The sequence below is a fragment of the Equus przewalskii genome, chromosome 15, assembly GCF_037783145.1.
Source record: "Equus przewalskii isolate Varuska chromosome 15, EquPr2, whole genome shotgun sequence".
NCBI lineage: Eukaryota > Metazoa > Chordata > Mammalia > Perissodactyla > Equidae > Equus > Equus przewalskii.
In genome coordinates this window covers 83688829-83713155 of record NC_091845.1, presented here as the reverse complement: position 1 = coordinate 83713155, position 24327 = coordinate 83688829, and the positions used below count along the sequence as shown (strand labels likewise).

Sequence of the window (24327 nt, the reverse complement as noted above, 5' to 3'; positions counted from 1 at the left end):
CTCCTTTTCCTAAGCAGTTAGAAAGATATGAGTTTATTGCTGTTATTATTTTTCGAAGAGGTGGAGATAACAGATTTGAACTCTTGGAAGGAAAGCTGTACTGGTCTTGTCACAATAAACTCACCAACTGTGATGTCCCCTTTTTCTCACCCACCAGTCTGTCCCTTTTCTTGTCCTTCTTGTGCCCCCTGCAGTTTGAACAATGCTTGGTGAACAGTGAGCACACAATAAAGACCACTGAATAAAAGACAGATAAAGTCAGGATATCTGAGCCAACATGCCGCATGCCACGTCTGGTATAGACTCTCTTGGTAGTTTTCTCTTTAGCTTCCTACCCGCTGTTGGATGAAATTTGCCAGACTTAATTCCAACCCCCACCCCAACTTCCTTCTTAAAACACGCTCAGGGTTAAGTCTTTAGTGCTCCAATCCAGAGGAAAATGACTTATTTTAAAAACACCGCATTCCTTTGGCACAGGATGAAGACCAGCTCAGCTCTTCAGCTGTTGATCATCGTCTATTGTTCTCCAAACAGTAAACCACTCTTCCACGCTGAGAGATTGTGGGCGGCAGTTCTGTCCGAGTCCTGGCTCCTCATGAATATGAAGTAAAGGGCTCTGACCCAGAAAGTGGTAGGTAATCTCAAAAAAAAAAAAAAAAAAAAAAAGGGCAGGTAGGAAGAAAACCAAGCTTCGCGTAATTCTGCGCTCTTGAAATTTCCTGCAGGTTCTGAGCGAGGTGGAATGGGGTCTCGGAAATGTGGAGGTTGCCTGAGTGGTCTGCTGATTCCGCTCGCTCTCTGGAGTATAACTGTGAACATATTACTGTATTTCCCCAATGGGCAAACTTCCTATGCATCCAGCAATAAGCTCACCAACTACGTGTGGTACTTTGAAGGAATCTGTTTCTCAGGTGTCATGGTAAGTGTGACTTCAGAGACTTGGGATCGTAGAAGGGGGAGTTTTTAGAAAGAACTGCCTTGTTCCTACTACAAATGATGAATAATGGAAAAAGCATTCTACTAACCCTGGGTCTGAGGTTTGGAAGACGGGTCGGGTTAGAGGAGCTGGTGTCCGCTAGGACTTGGAGAGTAGCTTCGTTTTCGGTGAGCTGCTCATTTATGCAGCTTCAGCGATGCGGAAAATTTGTCCTAGTCAAAGTTTGTATTTTCACTGTACAGACTTCCGTTTCAGTGTACAGGACACTGGCCTGTAGAAGTATCATGTCCTCAGGAAGGCTGTGTGTCAGTTTAAGCTATGTAATCTCCAGAGGCATTGGTCTTTTCTAGAACCGATTTTCGGTCTGCGCTCCCCATTTCTGTAGCTCAGAGGGGTGTTAAGATAGCGTGGAAAAGCAGAGACTTGGAGATTCAGACAGACTTGAGTTCAGATCTAAGCTCTGTCGTTTGTGCCATGAGACCTTGAGCAAGTTACTCGGTCTTTGAACCTCGGCGTCCTCATGTGAAAGATGGAAATAATGACAATAACTTTTCAGGGTAATTGTGGGGATTAAATAAAATCTCATGTGTGAAGTGCCCAGGACAGAGACCAACACGTAGCAGGCAGCCACTGTGATTACAAATACTTGTTGAAGGATGGGCCGTATCGTCATTAAATAGTTTGACATCACACCCCGAATAAAGGAGGATGTTTTTGAAAACTAAATCAAATTATCCACAATAAGAATGCATGAATGTTTTCCTAATGAATTTGTGCTCTTTAAAGACAAACAGATAATGAATCATGTCAGCAGTTCAGAGGAAAAGACACTTTTCCTGATCCGAGCATTTCTAAAAACAGCACATTGTGCGCTGTAAGCTCACTAAGCCACCAACAATGTAAAAGAAAATCCGTTTTAGTAAATCTTTATATCTTTGTGGGTGTTTAATTATTATAATATTTGAAAAGTTATGTTGGAGAGCAGTTTCCATTTTGTTGCCATTTTGCATATATTTTAGCAAACTTTAAAATGTTAATACTCAACGCTGTTGAAGCAGCTATGTGATAGGTACATAATGAATGTTGGTGGCAGTTCTATAAACAAATGCCAGCTTTTTGGAGAAGATTCTGAAATGATATATTAAAATCCATGAAAATGTTTATGTCTTTTGACTCTGTAATCCTAAATCTGAGTGTTCATTCTGAGAAAATAATCCAAAATAAGGAAAGAGATGTATGTCCAGGTGTTTGTGGCAGCATTATTTATGATAGTAAACAACTAGAAGCATTCCAGCTTAGAAGTGGCCAAATAAATTATGGCACATTCACTTCATACAGTGATGAAAAGTATAATTATGAAGATGTAACAACATGGAAAATGAATATTTTGTGTTACATTAAAAAATATACAAGAAAACTGTGAATAAACTGTGATTTTAACTATGCAAAATATACACATGTGGGACGGCACCAGGGACAAATACATAAAAATATATGAGTGTGGTGGAATTATGGTAATTTTCCTCCATTATTCGTGAGCCCTTTGTATTGCAGTTAAATTTGACAACAAAAGAAGAAAGGAATTTCTCTTTCAACTCAGGCTATGCCTGTGTTTCTCTTTTGACACTGGACTCCAGGATCTACATCTAAGTATTTCTACCAGTATTATAATGAAGCCAGTTACTGCACCTGCTTTCCTGTGCCTTGTCATCGTTTCCTCAATGTGCGATTGGAACAGGTTCCAGGTACCTTCACCGTAAGCATCATTGCCACAGACATCTTTGTTCCAAGCATTTTTGCCACAAACATTTTTGCCGCATAACCGGTTGTCCATAAGTCAATTTTGCCATAAAAGATAATATAACTGGTTATCAGTTGGGTTTGACTCCATTTTTGTATGGTATCCTTATTTTTATGACAAATATGTGAAAATATGCCAAGAACAAACAAAAGCGTAGATGGCTTTCACAGTGTAACGCAAAGCTCAGTTACAAATACGCATCCTAGCATTTGGAAAGTGATACCTCTCATAGTAAAGGAAGAAATTTTAGCAAAAAAGAAAAAGCACAGTGGATGCCAAACGAGGAGACAAATCCACAAAAAATATAATGTATAATACTATGGACAAGACTTCGAAGACAACTGCTTAGGTACAACCCACAAAATAAAATGAGTTATTTGTGCAGTATTATGAATCTACACACATTTTAAATGTATTCGAATATTTTGTATTTTACAAGCAAGTCTTTTTAATTTTGTTATTGATTTTTCATGATTCATTATGTCTTAATGCTCTCTTTTATTTTTTTGTTATTTAAACTTTTATGGCAAAATTGCTTCATTGTCAATTAATTATGCATCAAAAATGCTTGTGACAGGGCTGGCCCCGTGGCCGAGTGGTTAAGTTCGCGCGCTCCGCTGCAGGCGGCCCAGTGTTTCGTTGGTTCGAATCCTGGGCGCGGACATGGCACTGCTCGTCAGACCACGCTGAGGCAGCATCCCACATGCCACAACTAGAAGGACCCACAACGAAGAATATACAACTATGTACCAGGGGGCTTTGGGGAGAAAAAGGAAAAATAAAATCTTAAAAAAAAAAAAAAGAATCTCAAAAAAAAAAAAAAAATGCTTGTGACAAAGATGCCTACCGCAAAGATGCTTATGGAGAAATACTGGACACATGTTAATATGGAGGAGTGCAAAGCACTAGTAAGGTTAAGCCAGAATCTATTAAAATCCATAATAATCAATTGTGTTGAAAGGAGGGGAATATAGGATTCTTGAGTTTAAATTCCATGTAAAATAAAACATTCAGGAGAGAATCTGTTCTCTATTTTTCATTGTCTAGGATTCTTTTTTAAAGTTTTTATTTATTTATTTTTCTTTGGTGAGGAAGATTGTCCCTGAGCTAACATCTGTGCCAATCTTCCTCTATTTTGTATGTGGGATGCTGCCACAGCATGGCTTGATGAACAGTGTGTAGGTCTGTGCCTGGAATCTGAACCCACGAACCCTGGGCTGCTGAAGCAGGGTGTGCAAACTTAACTATTACGCCACCAGGCTGGCCCCTAGGATTCTTGAAAAACATTATTGTTACTGCATCAAATCCTTTTGGAAGAAAGGAGAGGAATGTAGATAAATAATTAAATGGATAAATAAATAAATGAAGGCTGAAGGAATTTGGAAACTGGAACTATTAACTATAAACAGTAAAATAACAATGAACTCAGCTTCAAGATTCAGCACTGAACACTGGGAGTAAAGGACAGGTGGAGAATTTGCCAGAAGCAATTCACAGTCCATACCTGCCCCAACCAGGAATTATAATATTCAACAAATCCATGTTCTTTCCAGAACTTGAGCCCTTTGCTTAGGATACCAAGAAAGGGAGGTAGAATACGTTGAATTCTCCCAGTTTGTTGGCTTGATACAGACAAAACACTCAAAATTTTGAACCTGAGATGGCTTGAATGCATGGGGAAATTGGGCTTACTTTGCTTTGAATTAAGATATGTAGTTTCACCTTAACTGTGCCTGTTACCTCCATTCCCAGATGGCAGTCAGTGGAGAGCGGCTGGCAAACCACAAAGTCTGGTGAATGACTTTCCTTTGCTGTCCACAGTGGAGTCAGCGAGAAATGGCAGCTGGCTGCAGGGTGGTTCCCATGTCCATACCATTTACTCTTCGTTGATCGTTAGCTTTTGATGACTGACAGCCATGATAATAATAGCCAACATTTATCAATCACTTACTATGAATCAAGCACTGTGTTCAAATTTTTACATGCAAAGCTCATAAGGACCCATTGAGGTGAGCTCTCAACACCATTTTACAGGAAAGACTCTCAATTTTATGCAGCTAAAAAATGGCAGCACTAGCGTTCGAACCCAGGTCTACTTGACCCTGAGCCTATGCGCCAAATCCTGTGGTCCGATTGTGAGCATGAATGTAACCTGGTATTCCATTTCTGATATTTTCTCTCTTCCCTGCTATAGATGCTTATAGTAGCCGCAGTTCTTCTTGTACTGGAGAATAATAACAACTGTAAGTGTTGCCAGAGTGAAAACTGCAGCAAAAAATACATGGTAAGAGAGAGAGTTTTTTGAGGATGGTTGAGTGGGCTCCAGCTTTCTTCTCTGTCACCCAGAAACACAAAAATATTGATACTCTCATAGCCTCATCACGATCCTTTCGTTCAGAGCCCAAGAGTTTACTCCAAAAACTATCTCCCACTTTGTTTACCGTCTTTCCTCCATCTTTGTTCTGCTGACGTTCTTCCGGAAATTCAGGATTTAAGGATACAGGAAATTAGAAAATAACACCACCTTTTCCTAACTGGGGGTCTGTGAGTCTATTTTTTTCCGTTATCTACCATATTGAGGACTAATTTATGTACAAAAAATGGCATTCATTAAAAGTCTACAATTCCATGAGTTTTGACTGTTGAATACACCCATGAAATCATCATCACAGTCAAGGTACAGAACATTCCCATCGCTGCCAAAAGGTTAACCTTTGATCTGTGTCTGTCATTATAGATTAGTTCGTATTTTATATCAACATAATCATAGAGGATTTGTTTTTTGTATCTGGCTTCTTCCACACAGCAAAGTGGTTTTTATTTTTTTAAAGATTGGCACCTGATCTAACATCTATTGCGAATCTTCTTTTTTTCTTCTTCTTCTCTTCCCCAAAGCCCTGTAGTACATAGTTGTATATTCTACTTGTAGGTCCTTCTGGTTGTGCTATGTGGGACACCGCCTCAGCATGGCCTGACGAGTGGTGGCATGTCCACACCCAGGATCCGAACGAGGGAAATCCTGGGCTGCTGAAGTGGAGCATGTGAACCTAACCACTTGGCCACGGGGCCAGCCCCAGCGTAATGGTTTTTAGATTCATCCATGTCACTGGGTATATGTGATGTACATTTTTCAAATTGGAACTTTAAAGATGGTTAAAATAGAGTCAAGAGAGAATAACAGAACCAGATTTTCTAAGTCAGTGCTCAACAGGCAGGCGCCCGGTGCCACATTACCACTGTTCTCCTCCTTGTCATCATTGTTTATTCGCACCTGCATAGCACTTTACAGTTCTTCCCCATTTACCGGGTGAATTAGATCATTGTTACTCTTCTTTCATATGAGGGTCAACCGTAGCTCAAAGAGGTCATGTGATTTATTAACTGGGAGGAGCTTTGCCCGCGGTTGGTAGGCGTTTGGAACTCTGCTGCACAGTGCAGGCATCTGGGAGCTGGGAGCTGGAATCCCACCCCCAGATGCTCTGACATCGTTGGTCTTGGTGCAGCCAGATTTTCATGTGCAGCCAAGATGTCATGGCTAGCTTCCTTGGACTGATACCTTTGGCAGACTAAATTAGTTGCTTAATTTAGCACTATGCCCCAGTGGAGAAGAATTGAAAAATTGAAATACACTGTGTGTGTGGGTGTATATGTGTGTTTTCTTAACCAATCGACTCAGACATCCCCCAGTAGCTGCTTTCAAAATTGCCTAGGTAAATTACAATGGATTCAGGTAAACTTTAAGCTATGAAACTCAGGGAATTTCTAGAAAACAAATGTATGTGCCAATAAAATTCAGCATGTTCAATTTTGCCTTAACTCACTATTAGCATCTCCAGTGCAAATGGATGCTAGAAATAGTCTAGAGTCCGAACAGGAGTCAATATTGAATGAGATGACCGACATCTCAATGGGAAGAACAGGAGGAAGGGAAAGAGGATTACTTGGATTTCCTGCTTGGCTCTTTCAAAGTAGGCTCTGGAATAGGGGTCACTACTCATGTGCTCCCAGAAGCCAAATGCCTGATGGAAATGAAAAAAGTGAGTAGGGTAGGCATCAGAGCAAAATTTCCATTTAAGGAAGGGAGGGAGCTGTTACCCAAGACCAGCCATTTGTCACCATAATGAAATTGGGCAAGAATTCTCAGTTTTCAATAAAAAGTAGAAATACAGATTTTTGTGTAAAACTTCTCAACTATAAAATATTGGCAATTAATTCACATTTAAACTAAATAAAGCACATCTTTCAGGCCAAATTTGAGTCTGCACCAGTTTGTAACTTCTGAAGCTTTGAAACGGAAATTGAGGTCACCCAAGATTCACTTTTTTTTTCCTGAGGAAGATTAGCACTGAGCTAACATCTGTTGCCAATCTCCCTTGTTTTTTGCTTGAGGAAGATTAGCCCTGAGCTAACATCCCTGCCAATCATCCTCCACTTTATACATGGGTCAGCGCCACAGCGTGGCTGACAAGTGGTATAGGTGCACGCTGGGATCCAAACCTGCAAACCTGGGCCACGGAAGCAGAACACACAGAATTTAGCCACCACGCCACGGGGCTGGCCCCAAGATTCACTTTTTAGTCAGGGGAAAGTTTGACCTTCTTAGGGTCCCTGGCTGGGTCTGAAAATTAAAGTGACGTAAAACAATTAGGAAAAAAAGCATAAAAATTTTATTGAATTTTTATATGTACTTGGGAGAGTTCGCGTAAGAATGAAGACCTGAGGAAGTGACCAGAGCAGCAAGCTTCTACACCTTTTCAATAAAGAAACAGTAAATTCGTGAGGAATTGGCAAAACTGAGGGCTTTGGGCTAGGGGAAGTAAGTGTTGAAACTGTGACTCAGAGAGATTCTCATTCCCATTTTATTTTGAGACTTCCCTGGCTTGTGCAATGATCTCTATCACACGCTGCACGTAATTTGTGTCTGTGCACATACGTGTATGTTGTGCCATGATTGCCAATTTCCCGAAATGAATGAATCCTTCACTGATATTTCCAGTGAACTGCTTAAGAGTAAATTTGGTGAAGAATGAGCTTAATCTTTTCAAAATATCCTTCCTCCTTTTGCAAAGATGGCATTGGTGAACAGGTAAATTTTCTTTATAAAGTATAACTAACAGTAATCCACGGTAAAAAAAAAAAAAAGTAGCTCTGTTTATCTCACCTTGTGATGGGGCAAACTCCATTAAAATCAGTATGAGAAATATAATTTCAGGTATCTTTTATCCCTAAAATCACAAGTTTGTTGTTCTTTTTTCTGGTCTCAGCTTTTGAATTTATCATCAACAGGCTATTGTATGTTTCTGTGTGGCCGTGCTACTCTCACTTGAAATCAACATTTCTAAAACTAACAACTTTTCTCCCAAACTCAACTACCCTTCTTGGCATCCCTATTCTGTCTCCTTTACATCCAAGTCCCAAACTCCAGAATTTTTCTTTCAGTCCATTTCCAGGCGTTCATTTCCTCCTTAATGTCCTTTCCTCCAAGTCTTTGTCCTCTCAACTTGAAGTTGTCTCCACTTGGAATCCTTATTTTTGGGTTCTCTCACTTCCAGCTGGTATGCCACCACTGCCAGAGCAATCTTCCAAAATCAATTATTGGTCATATCCCTTCCTTGTTCAAAAACAATTGCATGGTTTGGGGGAAAAATAGTTTATTCTAGGTCTAAGGCAGCATAAATTCAAAATGAACTTGGGACATCTTGGGCCAGGAAGCAAGGAAGTGTTCAAAGAATGATAAGGATATGTCAAAGGACACAGGAATTGACTTGAAAGGATGTTCCCCTTGGCCATATTTGGGCCATCTGAGCATTCAAAAGAATAATAACAATGATGAATTATAACACATTGAATTAGAAAATCCATGAGTCTACAGTCATACAGAAAGAGAGAGGCAGAGGAGAGAGAAACGGGAAATGGAAGTTGCTCTGTGCAGAAAAATGGTAACTTATAAAGGCAGGAGAAATGATAGAATTGGAAAAGTGGTGCAATGCAACCGTTATTGTGAGAACTGGTGATCAACAGATATGAGGATCATCACTGGCTGATAAATCCACCACGTGGAATGTCTTTAGGGGGCAGGATACGACACAGTCTCAAAGAATTACCTCACTAATTACTTATTAGTTGTAAAGTGGAAAACACGTTTATAGATCTGAAGGAAACCGCCTTAACCAAGAGATCAAACTCTACGTCACCAAAATCAGTGAGAGGCCCACTGCGTACACACACCAAGCAAGTGTTCTTGCCAAAATGTTTAACCCAAGTCCAATGGGGAGGAAACAACCAGAAGAGGCCGGAAAGTGGGACATTCTAGAAGACAGCTGGCTAGGATTCTTCAAACACAACTTAATATCCTGAAAAACAAAAAGGCAGTGAGATTAGCGTAGATTAAAGGAAACTAAAGAGATTATCTACAGAGTAACCTTGTGCATAAACCTTCCTTGGATCCTGTACCAAAAAGTGAAAAACAGCTCGAGAATAATAGGACGTCTTTATTCTTGGGAGATACGTGCTGATGTGTCTAGGGGTGAGAAATCACAATGTCTGCAACTTACTTCAAATGGTTCAGCCACAAAAATGTGTAAATATATATATACACACACACACACATACATACATATACATACAGAGAGAGGGAGAGAGAGAGAGCAAAAATGGTAAAATAGTCACGAACGATGAGTCTAGGAAAAAGGTTTAGGGGTTCATTGTACTACACTTGCAACTTTTTTGTAGATTTGAAAAAATTTTAATAGAGGGTTATGGGGGAAAGCCACTTGCCCTGCAGGATGGAGTCCAGCCTCCTTGACCCAGCATTCAAGGCCGTCTTCCGCCCAGATCTGCCGAGCTGCGCTCACCGTAGGCAACTCAAGGGCTGGATTGTGTCCTGTCGGCCCTGTTTTCCCAGCAGCAGCACTGGGGCAGCCTGGTCTTCGCGGACTTTCCTTCTGCTGCTCCTCTGCTGGAACCCCTCTTACATCAAACTGATCTACTCACTCTCACAACTCGGCTCCTACGGATCTGCCAGTGAACATTGCTCGTTCTCTCTCATCAAATGAAAACAGCCTCTTCCCCATCAATCCCATCCTCACTTGAATATAAATATGACCATCCGGGCTAACGCCTGCTATTTCCCTGCACATTCCTGTCTGTGAAGCTCTCCAAACATCGTCTTCATAAGAGAAAAGCAGGGAGCATAGCTGTGATTCTTGGCAAACCCGCCCTACCTAGAAAATAAAGTCTTCAACAATAAGTATAGATTGATTGATCAGATCCCTTCACTGCACTTATGTAAGAGGTGATCATTATTTTGATATCAAAATTCCAGAAAAATACACATTTAGTAAATTAACTAGTTTCCACTGTGGAATATCAAGCAAAAAGTCATTTAAAAACTTATTTTTGAGATCAGGTGGGTTTGGATTAAATGCTTCCATTTCTACACGGACATTCGGTATTAGTTAGATGGACAGCTGGCTCAGATGAGTAGAGAAGGCACCTGTCTGATCATTTATCCACAAAATCTCCTGTCTCATTCTACGGCACTAACCTACTTCTTCCGTGTTTAATTTAGACACTACTGTCGATTATCTTCTCTGCCCTTGGAATTGCTTGCTCTGGATACTGCCTGGTCATATCTGCTCTGGGCCTGGTCCAGGGCCCATACTGCCGCACCCTCCATGGCTGGGAGTACGCCTTTGAAGGCACCGCGGGACGGTAAGAACTAATTCCCCAGATCGAAGAGGCAGGACAGTCAGAAACACCTGGCTTCGTGGTCTTGCTCATTTTCCATCATCGCTCTGGGCTGCCATGTGGCTACCTTAGTGCAGAATTTTCCTATTACTTTACTAATATCCAGACCAGTATGCAGTGGCACAGATCTTTGTTTAGGTATTTTTTTCTCCAGTCTTTTAATGACATGTGCATTCATTATTTTGAGGCTGTCATGGAGCTATCCAAATGAAAGACGTGTTTCTCCCATACTTTAGAGCAGAGCTTCATGGTGGTTGTGGTCTGGCAACTGCTGGAGCCTGGGACTTGAGTGGTTCTGGGAAGTCAGTCTTGCTTTGTGGCCAAGTTGGACATGTGGTCTCTTATAGATGTGAAAGGGCGTGGTTGGGAAAGAATCACAGCGCCCTTGGGTGGTGCCCCCCAGGGATATACCAGCAGGGGTTACAGAGAGAGAAGGAGGCAGGGTGAGCCGCACAGTGCAGCCTGAGGTCCAAGGACATGACCAGGTGCAGGAGTTTGCGGAAGGAGCAAGGAGCGTATCCAGCATGTGGAAGAAGAGTCTGGGGAGGGGCCTTGCTCAGAAGCCTGGTAGTTCAGTCAGACGTTGCAGGACCCAATCCTGGATCACAGAGCGTCTCACGCTGGCCCTGGGCCAGGCTTGTTGGCCTACCAGCACCTGCAGAGGCAGCAGAGCCCAGATAGGGACACAGGAGAGAGACACCGACTCTCCCCCGAACCTGTCCTGTGCTCAGAATTCTAATGGGACAAAATGAGGGGTGTCTGTACCATTCCCTGGGGAAGCTGCATTTTCTCCTCAACTCCCCATGACAGATTTTATTGTTCAAGGCCCTCATCTATTTGAGGCCTTACACGCTCACCTAGGCCTGCATGCAGAGCTACTTCTGTGCCCACTGTTGCCTTTATTCTGAAACTCCCACAAGGTGCCGCTTGCTGTGAGCAGAGCTCTCCCTCCTGTTAGGAGAACCTAGAAAATAACCCCAGGTCTTTCTGAGCACTTAGGGGAGACACTCCTGTGGGATTGAAGGGGCTCTGGAAAGGGGACCTAATATAGAAATCCTTTTTTATGCCATCAGTCCCTGGAATTTTCCCCACTCCAAACCAAAGAGGCCCCCCCTTTCAGTGCAAGAATCTCAGACTGCCCATCTGCCTCTCCATCCCTCCTTTAAGCTGCCTTTGATATTTGAATTCACCTGTTTCCAGCTTCATTAAAATGTTTGGAGGTGAAACATTGTTTGGAGGGAAGCTGTCTCGGCTCTCCTAGAAAAGTCTCCAAGGCTTGGCAAATTCTGGGCGCAGCAGGTGTTAATATTAAACTTGTACGGTCAGCTATTCACTTGTACATTTATTCAATCAACGTTTACCGAGGACCTCCTCTGTCCTAGTCTTGGACTAGGTGCTAGAGAATCACAGATATATTACACAGGCTCACTTCCGTCTAGGAGTGCACACAGACCTGGTGGAACATTCTGCTGAGATGGAAGCCTTAGAGTAAACATGACCTTGGAGCACAGGTCTTATAGATCCAGGTTTAAGTCACCTATCTCCTACTTGCAAACTGTGTGACCTTAGACAGATCCCTGGGTATCTCTGAGCCTCTGTGAATGGAGATAATAATCATTTCTGCCTCAGAGAACCGAGGATTAAATGGAAGTGATGCACAAATTAGATTTAATCAATTCTCAAGACATGCTAGGTTTTATTATTAATCTCATTACCTTCATAATGTTTTATGCCACATCATGTCTTCCATCAGCCAGGTGGCCAGCAGGTCCAGTCGCTGGCATAGTGGCCAGTGAGGACTCTGAATCAGTTGCATTCAGCAAGCATTAGTTGATCTTTGCAGCATGCCGGGCCCTGCCTTAGTCCTTAGACCTGGTTATGCAGAGACGAATAAATCACAATCTGTGCTCTCAGAGCACACAATTTGGTGAGGAAATAGACACAGATACAGACATAGATAGAATTACAACACCGTGAAGTCAGTTCTGTGATAGAGCCGTCAGTGGAGGTTGTGGAGGGCGTGGGCATCAGGGCAAGCTGCTCTATTCCTCCCAGACCCCGCCGGTGCAATTACGGTCCACAGGAAGAGGGAATAGTACCACAGTCTTTGAGAAGAATAGAAACCCTGCAAGTCATCTTGCTTTACAGTGTTGGATGATCTGTGCAGAGCATGTCCTGGGAAGAGTCTAGAGTGAGGATCTTGAAGGGATTAGCTTCCGTGGTGACTGGGACTGAGTTAGGAGGATGAGGGTGTAGGAAGCGGGTCTGGGGCAATGGTAGCAGGAAATTACCGTACTGTGCTTAACAGGTTCCAAGGCATTTTTACATACCTCTCACTGACTAATTCACAATAACCCTAGGGCCCGTGTCCAGATAAGACTTGAGGTCAGAGATGTAAAGTCTCTTGCCCAAGATCCTACACGCCCAGGAGTTATGACTGCATGTTCAAGTGGGAAACACTTGAGACCTAAGGGCCATTAGCAATATCAAGAAATTCTCAGAATGCCTCTGAGTGTCCTGAAGCAGAGAGAGTAGGAAATAAAGAAAAGGAGAAAAGAGAGAGTTAGAGGATGGAAAGTAATAGGAGAGAAATGGAGGGGAGGGAAAGAAAAACAAAGAGAAGAAAGAGGTCTGGTGATGGTCACCAAAATGCAGAATTCACCCCTTTCTGCCACAGGTGCCAATGCCCAGGGCTCTTGGCTGGTACGCGGGGTGCCCGGATTGCTGTTTGAGAAAAAGCATCTTGCTATTGACAAGATATTTATAAGCAGTTCTGCCCTGTAAATGGGTTTGATTGTTTTCGTTTGGGGGATTTTTTTTTTTTTTTTTTTGAGGAGACCAGTTTTCCATTTCCACTTCGTTGAACAGATTGTCTGTCACCTTTAGGAGAAGTGCTAATGGCCGTGGCAGACCAGGAAGTGAGCAAAAGTCAGTCAGGTGGATCCAGTTGGTTTTACGATTTTCTTGGAAGTGGTTTGATTCTTGCCATTCTCTGCTAGACTGAAGGAACTGTTCTGTTGTTTACTTTTCCACCTCATAATCTGAATCTCCTAAAGAGCTGCAGAACAGCAACGTTCTACTGCAGGGGTCCTCCCACTGTGCACCCCAGACCAGCAAGCCCATCAGCTGGGAAGTGAGAAATGCAAAGTCTGAGTCCTGTCTAGACCTGCTGAGTCAGAAACTCTGGGGCGGTGCCCAGCAATCTGCATTTTCACAAGCCCTCCAGATAATCCTGATGCGTGCTCAAGTTTGGGAACCACTGATCTAAAGAGCTTTGGGATGGAGGCTAGGAATATCTAGCAGCCTTTCTGCTTGCTGTTTTGCCACCTGTATGGTTTTATGTCCAGTGCAAACTCAGCCTCATCCCCAACAGCCCAGGCTGACTTCTGGACTCCTGGGGAATGGGCAATCCTTACCTCTCTTGGTATTGGCATGTGCTGCCCTTCATTGCTACTGAAGTCTTCAGTATGTGTCTTGCCTTCTAACTGAATTAGAATTGTCTCTGAGGCAGGCACCATGTTTATAATAAGCATAGCTCAGTATTACGCATACTACGTGTTCAATATACGTATCTGAATGATTTTTTAAAATATGTTAATTCATATTTAATAATATGTATTTTAACCATATGCAGTAATTTCCCAAACATATAAATATCTGCAGCCTTCTTCCTTGGACCAAGTATTTAGGCTTGGTCATAGGTCTTGTTGACCGTTTCCCTCTCTCAGTTTCCTTACAGATTCCAGCCTATGGATTCAGTGCCTTGAACCTGCGCATGTTGTGGAGTGGAATATCATTTTGTTTTCCATTCTCATAGCTCTCAGTGGGCTTCAAGTGATCGTCTGCCTCATCAGAGTAGTCATTCAGTTATCCAAGATACTGTGTGGAACCTATTCAGTCATCATCCAGGTAACAGACCCCCACTGGCGCCCAGACCTCCTCCGTTCTACCTCTGCTGCCCAGGATTCAATGAATCTTGTTGGAAGGTTTTTCGAGCTCCATCATTTCTTGCCATTTCTATTGCCCTCATTTTTACTCAAGCTCTCACATCTCAATTTTTTCCGTATTCCAATGTGTCTGTTGGTTTGTCTATGTGGATTGAATCAATGGAATAATTGTAAAACCTGCATTCTGTGTTGAATGGTGAAAGCAGCACAAGTGTTTTGAATGAGCACCACTTCAGTGTTCTATGTAGAATTAACCCAAAGCAAAAGAAGTCTTAGCATTTATTGAGAATTTCCCCATTAATAAAATAGTTGAAGGCTCACAACCTTATCCCATTGAAATAATTTCTCTTTTGAATACTGCTATATTCAACTAATAATCCTTCTTTATACTGAGTCATTAGTGAGTGGTTCTGAAGAAGGGAAATAGGTCTTTATCCTATTGAAACTACTTCTGCTTCATCTAAAATACTGACGTTACTTTAGTTACGGTTAAAATTCCTGAACCTATCCAACAAGCCCAGAGTGAAGAGAAACCATGAACAAGATATCTTGTGTCTTAGTCACAGCGTACAATGCATGATACCTTTCTTCATAGTTTCAAGTAGATATTTTTCTATTCTATCATATTTTGAATGTGAACTACAACTTTAAGTTGCTACCTGGATTACGGATCATTAACCTATCCAAATGCACTACTTTACTCACTTTGTTTTTCCTTTTTTTATAGCCTGGAATCATTTGAATAAGGACAGGAATGTTTGCCATCATCAGGATTTGGCCATCTATCCAAGTCTCATGTCAACTGTCTAGACTTGAGGGCAATATTCAAATTACTGTGCTTTCTCCTCTTGGTGTTTATTGTTCCCACTTGTGAAATTTACAGTCCTCACTGGAAATGCCAATTATACCACCCTTCCATTGAGATTTTTTTTCTAAGTAATATGTGTCAGGATCTTCAGAAATCTTAATACCCTTTGATCAGACAAATTCATCGCCAATAATCTAAACCATGGAAAGAAATAAGAACACAAGATAAAACTTTAGACAAATACATATATTTCAACATTAGTTAATATTCTGGAAAATTAGAAATACCTCAAAAGTCTAACTTTAGTGGAAGGATTAAATAAAGACTGGTTCATTACTGATAATATTATACAGTCATTGCAAACGATGTTTTAAAGATTATGAATACTGCTGTGTGAAAAACATACAAATTTATGTTTACAGTATAAGCTTAACTAAAACTAACAAATGAAACACCAAATAATCAAAATATAAGACAAAAACTAAATCTAGAAGGATTGACACAAAAATGTCAGCTGCCGTTGATTTGAGCCACAGGTGACCCTTCTTCCTACTTTTTTATATTTTCCAAATTTTCTTTATTATGTTTCACTGTTAAAACACTTTTTAAAAACCCATATTTTTACTATTAAAAAATTTTGCTGTTTTTCCAACCTCTAAAGGCATATGTTTCTTCTATGTTTTCCAGTCTTGAGTATCTATAAATGCCACAAAATAACACTTCTTTCAATGTTCAATGAAGGAAGCAGTGAGACAGATAAGCCAAACAATGTTTTATATAAACTTATGTAATCTAGCTGAGCTCTTGGCATTATTTTGTCACTCTTGTTAACGAGTGTGGTCACCTATAAGAGGTAGCCGTGAAATAAATGAACAGTTGAGGACATGCTCAATAGGTGAGAGAAAGTGACCATTGACCAGTTGATAGCTGTGTCATGTGGAGTTACCACTACTTGTATTTATAAAAAAATTTTAAGTAAAACATTTATCAATTTTCTTCCTATGCTTACCACGACATCCTTGAGGATAGCAACCATGTCTTCTATTTTCCCATCATCCATAGGGCCTAGCACAAAGTAGACATAGTAGACAATTTTGGATATTCATGCCAGGCCCTTCTGCTCTCCGTGGTCACTCTGCTGAGCACCTGTCTCCGTTGTAGAGTCACTGGGCCTTAACATTTCTGCCCCTTCCCCATTGATTTTCTCTGTGGACACTGTCAACAATGCCCTGCCAACACCTACTCTGTGCCAAAGCTGGGCAGCAGGAGCCAGTAGTCTGGAAAATTCCTCCCTCCTTTGTGCCTGCTCAGCTTACAGCCTCCTTTAAGGGGAATTGCCCTGTCTACAACCTTTGCTGAAGCAAGCATCCTGAAAGCAAGCCATGTTGTATACCACACGACCCCCATGCCCTGGACCTGGCAGACACAACTGGAACAGGCACCAAAGCCGTGGGCAGCCTTTTGTCACCCTAGTGGCCTCTGAATAGCTGAGAGTGAATTACTGCCCAAACGAGCTTGGTGGTCACTCTTCCTTGAGAATTTGAGCCAGGAAACCAAGAATGAAACAATCTAGGCATTGCTGTCAGGAAAATAATCAGAGGAAGAGGAAGGAAGCCAACATGCAGAGAGTATGTGATTACTCCTTCAAGCCCACAAGCGTGTCATATCAAGCACCCTCTTTTTTTTAGTTCTCCCAAAGACTCCTCAGACACCTTGTAAACAAATTCTGGCAGGTCAACCCCACCAGTCTGCCAAACACATTAGGACTGTCTCCACCATGTCTAGATTCAATATGGTACCATACATTGAGGGACCATGAATAGATGTCGGCTGAATGACTCCACCACAGAACTGGAAACATTTTCTAAAAACAGGGGCACGGTCAAATACAGTAGAGTCTATCTATCAGGAAACTAAACATATATACACCTCCCCAAATTTTGCGTTTAAAGTGAATATGCTGATGATGCAATTTTAAGTAAAAATCTGGCTAAAAGTCTATCTGTGCAGTTAGAGCCCAAAGTTTTAAATAACCATATAATTACATGTAGACATGTACAAACCTTCAGATACATAGAAAAAAAGACTGGAATAATACTCAAATATTAATGGTTAATAATTATCTCCTAATGATGGGATTATAAGTTATATTTCTTTTCTTTACATTGTTCTATATTTCCAAATTTTCCTTTGAAAATTTTCCTTGAATATTTTCAATAAGTAGAAAAAATAAATGTCGTTTAAAACGCAAGTATCCTCTAATCCTTTCTGTGAAATCCACATAAGCTTAAAATAGAAAAGAGGTGGATGTGAAGGTGTGTGTGCCAGCCCTGTGCTCACTCGTTTCAGAAGGCCCCCTTTCCGTCTTCTAATCCTCAGAGAGACTGAGTGTTGCGAGCTGCTCCGAATTGAGAGTGATTTCTGCTTTACACATTTCTGCTCTTCTATATATTATTTCTCTCTTATTTTCCTTGCTTCTATCTTATATTGCTTTTCCTGACTTAAATCAAATGCCAAGCTTATTAATTTTCAAACTTTCTTCTTTTCATAAAATAAGCATTTAAGACTGCAGTTTTTTCTCTAAGCATCACTTTGGCTGACTCTCACATGTTTTGAAATATTGTATTTTCCTTGTTATTCAGTTATAAATATTTTCCACCTTTATTTATGATTTATTTTTCGATTGATAAGTTTTTAAACGTGCCTTTAAATTCCTAAATATGTGAGTTTTTGTTATTTTTTTATTGATTTCCAACTTAATTATATTGTGATCATAGAATGTGGTCTGTATGATTCTGAAACTTTTGAACATTGTTAAGACTCGTTTTATGGCTAATGTTTGTAAACATTCCCGGTACTAAAAGGTATGTTTTCTCCGAACATTGGGTGCAGCATTCTACATGCACCCCCAGATCAAGTTGTCCATTTTGTTGTTCAGATCATCAATATACTCCTTTCTGCTTGTTTGCTTGATCTAGGGTTTCTGTGAGGATTACATGGGTATATATGTGTATACTAATTTACACATGTTTATATGTAGATAGCTCAGAAAACAGTGTTTGGCACATGGATGTGCTTCATGAGTGCCCTATAACATAGTGGTTTAAAGATGTAATCTGGAGACAGATTGCTCAGATTCAAATTTAGACTCTGCCTTAATAGCTGTGTGACCCTGGTCAAGTTTACTTAACCTCTCTGTGCCTCAGTTTCAAAATCTGTAAAATAGGAATAATAGAGTTGTTGTGAAGATTAAGTGAGTTGGCACACATGAAGCTCTTAGAACCAGGTTGACTTAAATCTGAACCTAGGTTCAGTTGGAGCAGATTTGGGATGGCTGAAGCCTGGAAATGCCACCAACACAAGAAGAGAAAGGGAAGGAGGAAGCTCATAGGGACAGCATAGGTCAGAAGTTTGGGGAGAAAAAGAAGGTAAAGGTAAAGGTAGGCATTGCTAGGCTAGACAAAACTGGAGAGAGGCCAGCACTTCCTCTCGCCACATGTGAACATAGTGGCCATCAGACTCAGGTTCCTAAAACCCCAGCCTCTGGCCTATATGCTTCCACCCCACTGGAAGGCCATGAGCAGTAGTGCAATTCAAGGTCACTATTATGAAACCACAACTACTTAAATTCAGAAAGACTCTTGCCAGTTCTGCCTCCTTCTTGGTGAGATGAAGCTGGGAGCCAGGGATGAGATTCCAGTTCTGGAGGAACTGAGAGACCTGGCAGGAAACTGAGGCTGGGAGTCAAGGTTGAGGGTGTGTACTTGGGCAGGTAGGGCGGGATGCACAAAGCGGACCACTAAAATCTTTTTACTACATGTCCTGCCTGGCTACCCAGGCCAGAGACAACATGTGCCTGACCCAAGGAGCATAGCCAACTCAAATCAAATGCTTTTTCTGGTCAGTATGAAAACCCACACACGCACATACACACTCGTAGCTAAAATTACACTGAATTTACAATAAAGGGGTTTCTTTAAAACATAAACCAACAAATACAAGGAGGTTAGGGAGGAGACAACAGCAATAAAGTTTTGGAAGCTACAAAGCGTCCTAAGGAAATATAACTGACAAAAACAACTCAAGAAACATGAAAATCCCAATCTATCCGGGGTGGGGGTGGGGGGAGCTGAGAGCCAACCAGATTCTTACCTCAGAATCCTCAAGACTCTCAAATGGATAGCGCCAGATACCTCTGGAACCTAAAGTAAATAAGGGCAGACCATCAAGATGAGAGGGAGTGGGGGGAGTCCCTGTGTCCCCTGTCTCTATGCCAGTGGGAAGCGGCAGACATCTGAAAGTCTATTTTCTGGAAGGGTAAAATAGAGGGTCTCTGAATGGTAGGGAACTAGAGTCACCAAGGATGTGGACACTACATCAAAACCAGAGAGACTGAGTGACTGGCGTGTCCTGAATGATGAACGGTAAGGCCCGCTCTTCCCCCAGCCCGCTTAACCCACGCAGATCTCAGAATGCTGGCAGCCAGAACTTTACCTTCCACGCTGGAGCCTCTTTCTAGGGAGTCTGGCCAGAGCAAGAGGAAAGACTCCTGCACTCACTGTGGTAGGCTGAGTGAGAGCTTCCCCTTCCAAATGTCCACGTCCTAGTCCCCGGAGCCTGTGAATACGTCACCTGGAAATGGACTTTGCAGATGTGGTTCAACCAAGGATCTTAAAATGGGGGGCTTATCCTGGATCATGCAGGTGAGTCCAGTGTAATCACAACGGGGAGACAAAAGCATCAGATCAGAGAGAAGATGGAAGAACAGAAACAGGAATCAGACGGAAGATGCTACACTGCCGGCTTCGAAGGTGGAGGAAGGGGATCAAGGCGGGCGCGCAGGCAGCCTGCAGAAGGTGGAGAACTCAGGGAAGCGGATTCCGGCCTGCAGCCTCCGGACGGAACTCAGGCCTGCTGAAATCTCAGTTTTAGTCCAGGGAAACTGATTTTGGACTTCTGCTCTCCAGAACTATAAGATAATAAATTTGTGTTGTTTTATGTCACTAAGTTTGTGGTTACTTGTCACAGTAACAATAGGAAACCAACACAGTGATATTCAGAATTCCTAATTAACGGGTCATCCAGTTCACCCATCAGTGAAGTTCAGAATCAGTAAGCCACACACACACACACACACACACACACACACACACACACTCAGTTTCCATTCAGCTCTTTCCTCCATTCATTATCATGAGCAGACAGACAGGGATCCCCAGCGTCTGATGAAAGCCTCTTAAATGGAAGAGAGAGACCAAAACAAATTTAAATAAAGACCAATTTGGAGGAAACGAATTTGGAGAGAAGAAATCTTAAAAAAATAAAACAAATATCATTCATTCCTCAGAAAGATAAGAGAAGATTCTATGTTCATAAAAAAAAGATGAGAAAGTTATAAAAAAAATAGAACAAAAGAACTCTTGGGAGGTAAAAACAAGATGGCATAAACAAAAAACTCAGTAGAAGTTTGAAAAATGAAGTTGAGGTATCACTCAGAGCAGAGAAAAAAGAATGAGAGTTTTTTTTTTTTAATAGAGCAAAAACTAAGAAAATTAGAGAACCGGTCAGTCAAAGTAGTCCAACACCAAGTAATAGGAATACCTAGAAAGAAAGAACAGAGAAAGTGGAGGGCAGAAGTCCTTATAATTCAAGAAAATTCGGTGAAACTGAGGAGCATGGGTACACAGACAGGAAGGACACGCCAAATGAAGTTTAATCAGCCTCGACTAGAAAAGGATATTCTACATGCTTCCCGAGAAAAAAGAACAGGTCATGTACGAAGTAGAGGAAATTATATCGGCTTTAAACTTCTGAGCGGTTAAATCGGGCGAAGATTGTGGAGCAAGGCCTTTTAAATCCTAAAGTAAATTATTTCCATGATACCTGACATTTCCTGACGAGTAAGTTCTCAAAAAGTTCCCCTTTCAAGGAGTTCCTGGAGAACGGACACCACCGAAACAAAAGATTTCTTCCTCTTCTTCTTCCCTTCAGGCTTCAGGAAACAGGAGAGAGCAGGGGGAATTCCCAGAAAGAAGGGACACAGTAACACCTGTTGGCCGGGTGTGGAGCACCCAGCGCATTGGGGCCGTGGGAACTGAGAGGCCGGGGTGGGCTGAGTAGGCATCACCAAGAGCCCCCTGCCAACGTCCCATCGTTTTAACTTGAGGGCAGTAGCCAGGGTGAGATTTTTATCAGTGTTTGGTTTGCCTGGTGATGTGCCTACTCTCCCTTCTGTTTTCCTCGGTGTAGGTGAGCTAAGGGCACCGGAGTCCCTCCCTCCCCAGATGTGCTCCTCAGCCCACTCCCGAGAGCTGCTGGGCCGTAGGAGGCAGGCTGGAGCCTGTTCAGCTTGCCTTCTCCCAGAACTTTCATCCAACGGTGTCACAGTTGTCCCTTTTCTAACACAAACAAGTTTATGCTTGCTATTATTTTTTTCTTCTTCTTTTTTTTTTTTTTGGTGAGGACAATTGGCCCTGAGTTAACATCTGTTGCCAATCTTCCTGTTTTTTCTTGAGGAAGATTGTCCCTGAGCTAACATCTGTGCTAACCTTCCTCTTTTTGTATGTGAGACACTACCACAGCATGGCTTGATGAGCGGTGTGTAGGTCCGCACCCCAGATCTGAGCCCACAAACCCCAGGCCACTGAAGCGGAACACACAAACTCAACCAATCGGTCATGGGGCTGGCCCTTATTTTTTTCTTCAAAAATAAACAATATATTGTTTAGGAATAGATATCCAGGAAAAATGGCTTTCTGCATCTCTCTACCTGAAGATCCTCTCTGGGGGCAAGAGCATGCTTGTACAGCACACTGGGCAGGTCAGAAGTGCCTGGGAGTTGACACCCAGCAATGACCTTCAATCAATGAGAGTTGGTGGATAAATTCCATAACTTCCTTGCCCTTCAATAGGATAATTCTGAGGAGGGCATTCAGTTTCTCAAAGAATCCCCAGCTGGACTGAGCCCCCCTTGCCCACAGCATTAATTTACTCACTTATTGGCTTTTCTCCCTTCCCTGTCTCATTCCCTCACTCTCTCATTGTACGTCCTGGGGTCACATCCCAAATAAACTACTTGTACCTAAGCCCTCATCTCACAGTTTGCTTTTAGGAAAACTCAAACTAAGGTGTGTAACGTTACCAGCGATGGTGAGCACTGGTGTCATGTGCTTCCTGATGTGATGGGAAGTACACGATATTACCCATGTGATGTTCCTGTCAAAAAATGTTTAGCCTGAATTTAATAAGGAGGAAGCAACCACATAAATCCAAATTATGCAACATTCTGCAAAACTGTGCTCTTCAAAAATGTAAATATAATAAAGGACCAAAATACTGGCACAAAAACTGACAAACACATCAATGGATCAGAATTGAAAGCCCAGAAATAAAACCACACATTTATGGACAGTTAATCTTTAACAAAGGAGCCAAGAACATACAGCGGAGAAAGGAAAGTCTCTTCAATAAATGATGTTGGGAAAACTGGACAGCCACATGCAAAAGAATGAAAGTGGGCCATTATCTTACTCCATACACAAAAATTTACTCCAAATGGATTAAAGATTTGAACGTAAGAACTGAAACCATAAAAATCCTAGAAGAAAATATAATCAGTACGCTTTTTGACATTGGTCTTAGCCACATCTTTTTGAATACCATGTCTAATTGGGTAAGGGAAACAAAAGAAAAAGTTAACAAACGGACTACATCAGACTAAAAAGCTTCTACAAAGCAAAGGAAACTGTCAACAAAATGGAAGCGCAACCCACAAATTGGGAGAAAGTATTTGCAAATCATTTATCAGACAAGTGGTTGATACCCAAAGTATATAAAGAACTCACACAACTCAACAAAAAAACCCAAACGGCCTGATCAAAAAATGGGCAGAGGATATGAACAGACATTTTTCAAAGGAAGTTATACAGATGGCCAATAGGCACATGAAAAGATGCTCAACATCATTTATAATTAGGGAAATGCAAATCAAAACTACAATGAACTATCACCTTACACCAGTCGGAATGGCTGTAATTACCAAGACCCAAAACAGCAAATGTTAGAGAGGATGAGGAGAAAAGGGAACCCTCATACACTGCTGGTGGGAATGCAAACTGGTGCAGACACTATGGAAAACAGTACGGAGATTCCTCAAAAAACTAAAAATAGAACTACCATATGACCCAGCCATCCAACTACTGAGTATCTTCCCAAACAACTTGAAATCAACAAATCCAAAGTAACATATGCACCCCTATGTTCATTGCAGCACTCTTCACAATAGCCAAGACATGGAAACGATCCAAGTGCCCATCAACTAATGATTGGATAAAGAAGATGTGGTATATGTATATAAATGGAATACTACTCAGCCATAAAAAAGTCCCATTTGAATAAAAAAGTTGTCCCATTTGCAACAACATGGATGGACCTGGAGGGTTTTATGCTAAGCGAAATAAGCCAGATTGAGAAAGACAAACACCATATTATTTCACTCATCTGTGGAATATAAACAAACACATGGACAAAGAAAACAGTTCAGTGGTTACCAGGGGAAGGGGGGTGGAGGGTGGGCACAGGGGGTGAAGGGGAGCACTTACGTGGTAACAGACAAGAAATAATGTACAACTAAAATTTCACAATGATGTAAACTATTATGAATCTCAATTAAAAAAAGAAATAAATAAGAAAACTTTAAATAAAAAAATAAAGGATCAAAAAAAGTCAGGAAATTTTTCTATGATAAAAGATACTTAAGAGACATGACAACCAAATGCAAATATGCTCCATGATTGGATTCTGGGTCAGAAAAAAGGAAGAAAAAAAGCTATAAAGGACATTAATGAGATAATTGGGGAACTTTGATTATGGACTATTAGTCAAGTTTTCAATATCAGTGTTAGGTTGGGTGTGATAATGATATTGTGATGATGGCTGAGAACATCCTTACTCTTAAGAGATGTATGCTAAGCATTAGGAGTGACATATCTACAAACGACTTTTAAACGATTCAGAGAAAAAGTCGCTATATATAAAGAGATAAAACACATGTGGCAAATGTCAATTATTGATGAATCCAGGAAAG

General features: G+C 41.5%; 1 protein-coding gene and 1 long non-coding RNA gene across 11 annotated transcripts in view; one reads left to right on the top strand and one right to left on the bottom strand.

Annotated features, from left to right (window-relative positions):
- The first annotated feature begins 254 nt into the window (after nt 1-254).
- The window catches only part of TM4SF18 (transmembrane 4 L six family member 18), a 28964-nt gene continuing 4891 nt past the window's right edge, over nt 255-24327 (top strand). Inside the window, exons 1-7 of one of the 10 annotated variants that reach the window (XM_070576302.1) lie at nt 314-631; nt 726-919; nt 2575-2682; nt 4933-5022; nt 10309-10451; nt 14216-14396; nt 15162-17493. In XM_070576302.1, the coding sequence (XP_070432403.1) occupies nt 743-919; nt 2575-2682; nt 4933-5022; nt 10309-10451; nt 14216-14396; nt 15162-15176 (714 nt within the window). In that variant the 5' untranslated portion in view covers nt 314-631; nt 726-742 and the 3' untranslated portion in view covers nt 15177-17493. Of the gene's footprint in view, nt 632-725; nt 920-2491; nt 2694-4932; nt 5023-10308; nt 10452-14215; nt 14397-15161; nt 17494-24327 lie in introns of those variants that run through there. The other 9 variants (XM_070576311.1, XM_070576306.1, XM_070576301.1 and 6 more) reach the window with 9 other exon arrangements.
- Nucleotides 7386-19444, bottom strand: LOC139076020 (uncharacterized). The gene is made up of 3 exons (XR_011527221.1): nt 19395-19444; nt 12203-12359; nt 7386-9091 (listed from the first exon to the last, which is right to left on the bottom strand). It is a non-coding gene; the product is annotated as an uncharacterized lncRNA (long non-coding RNA).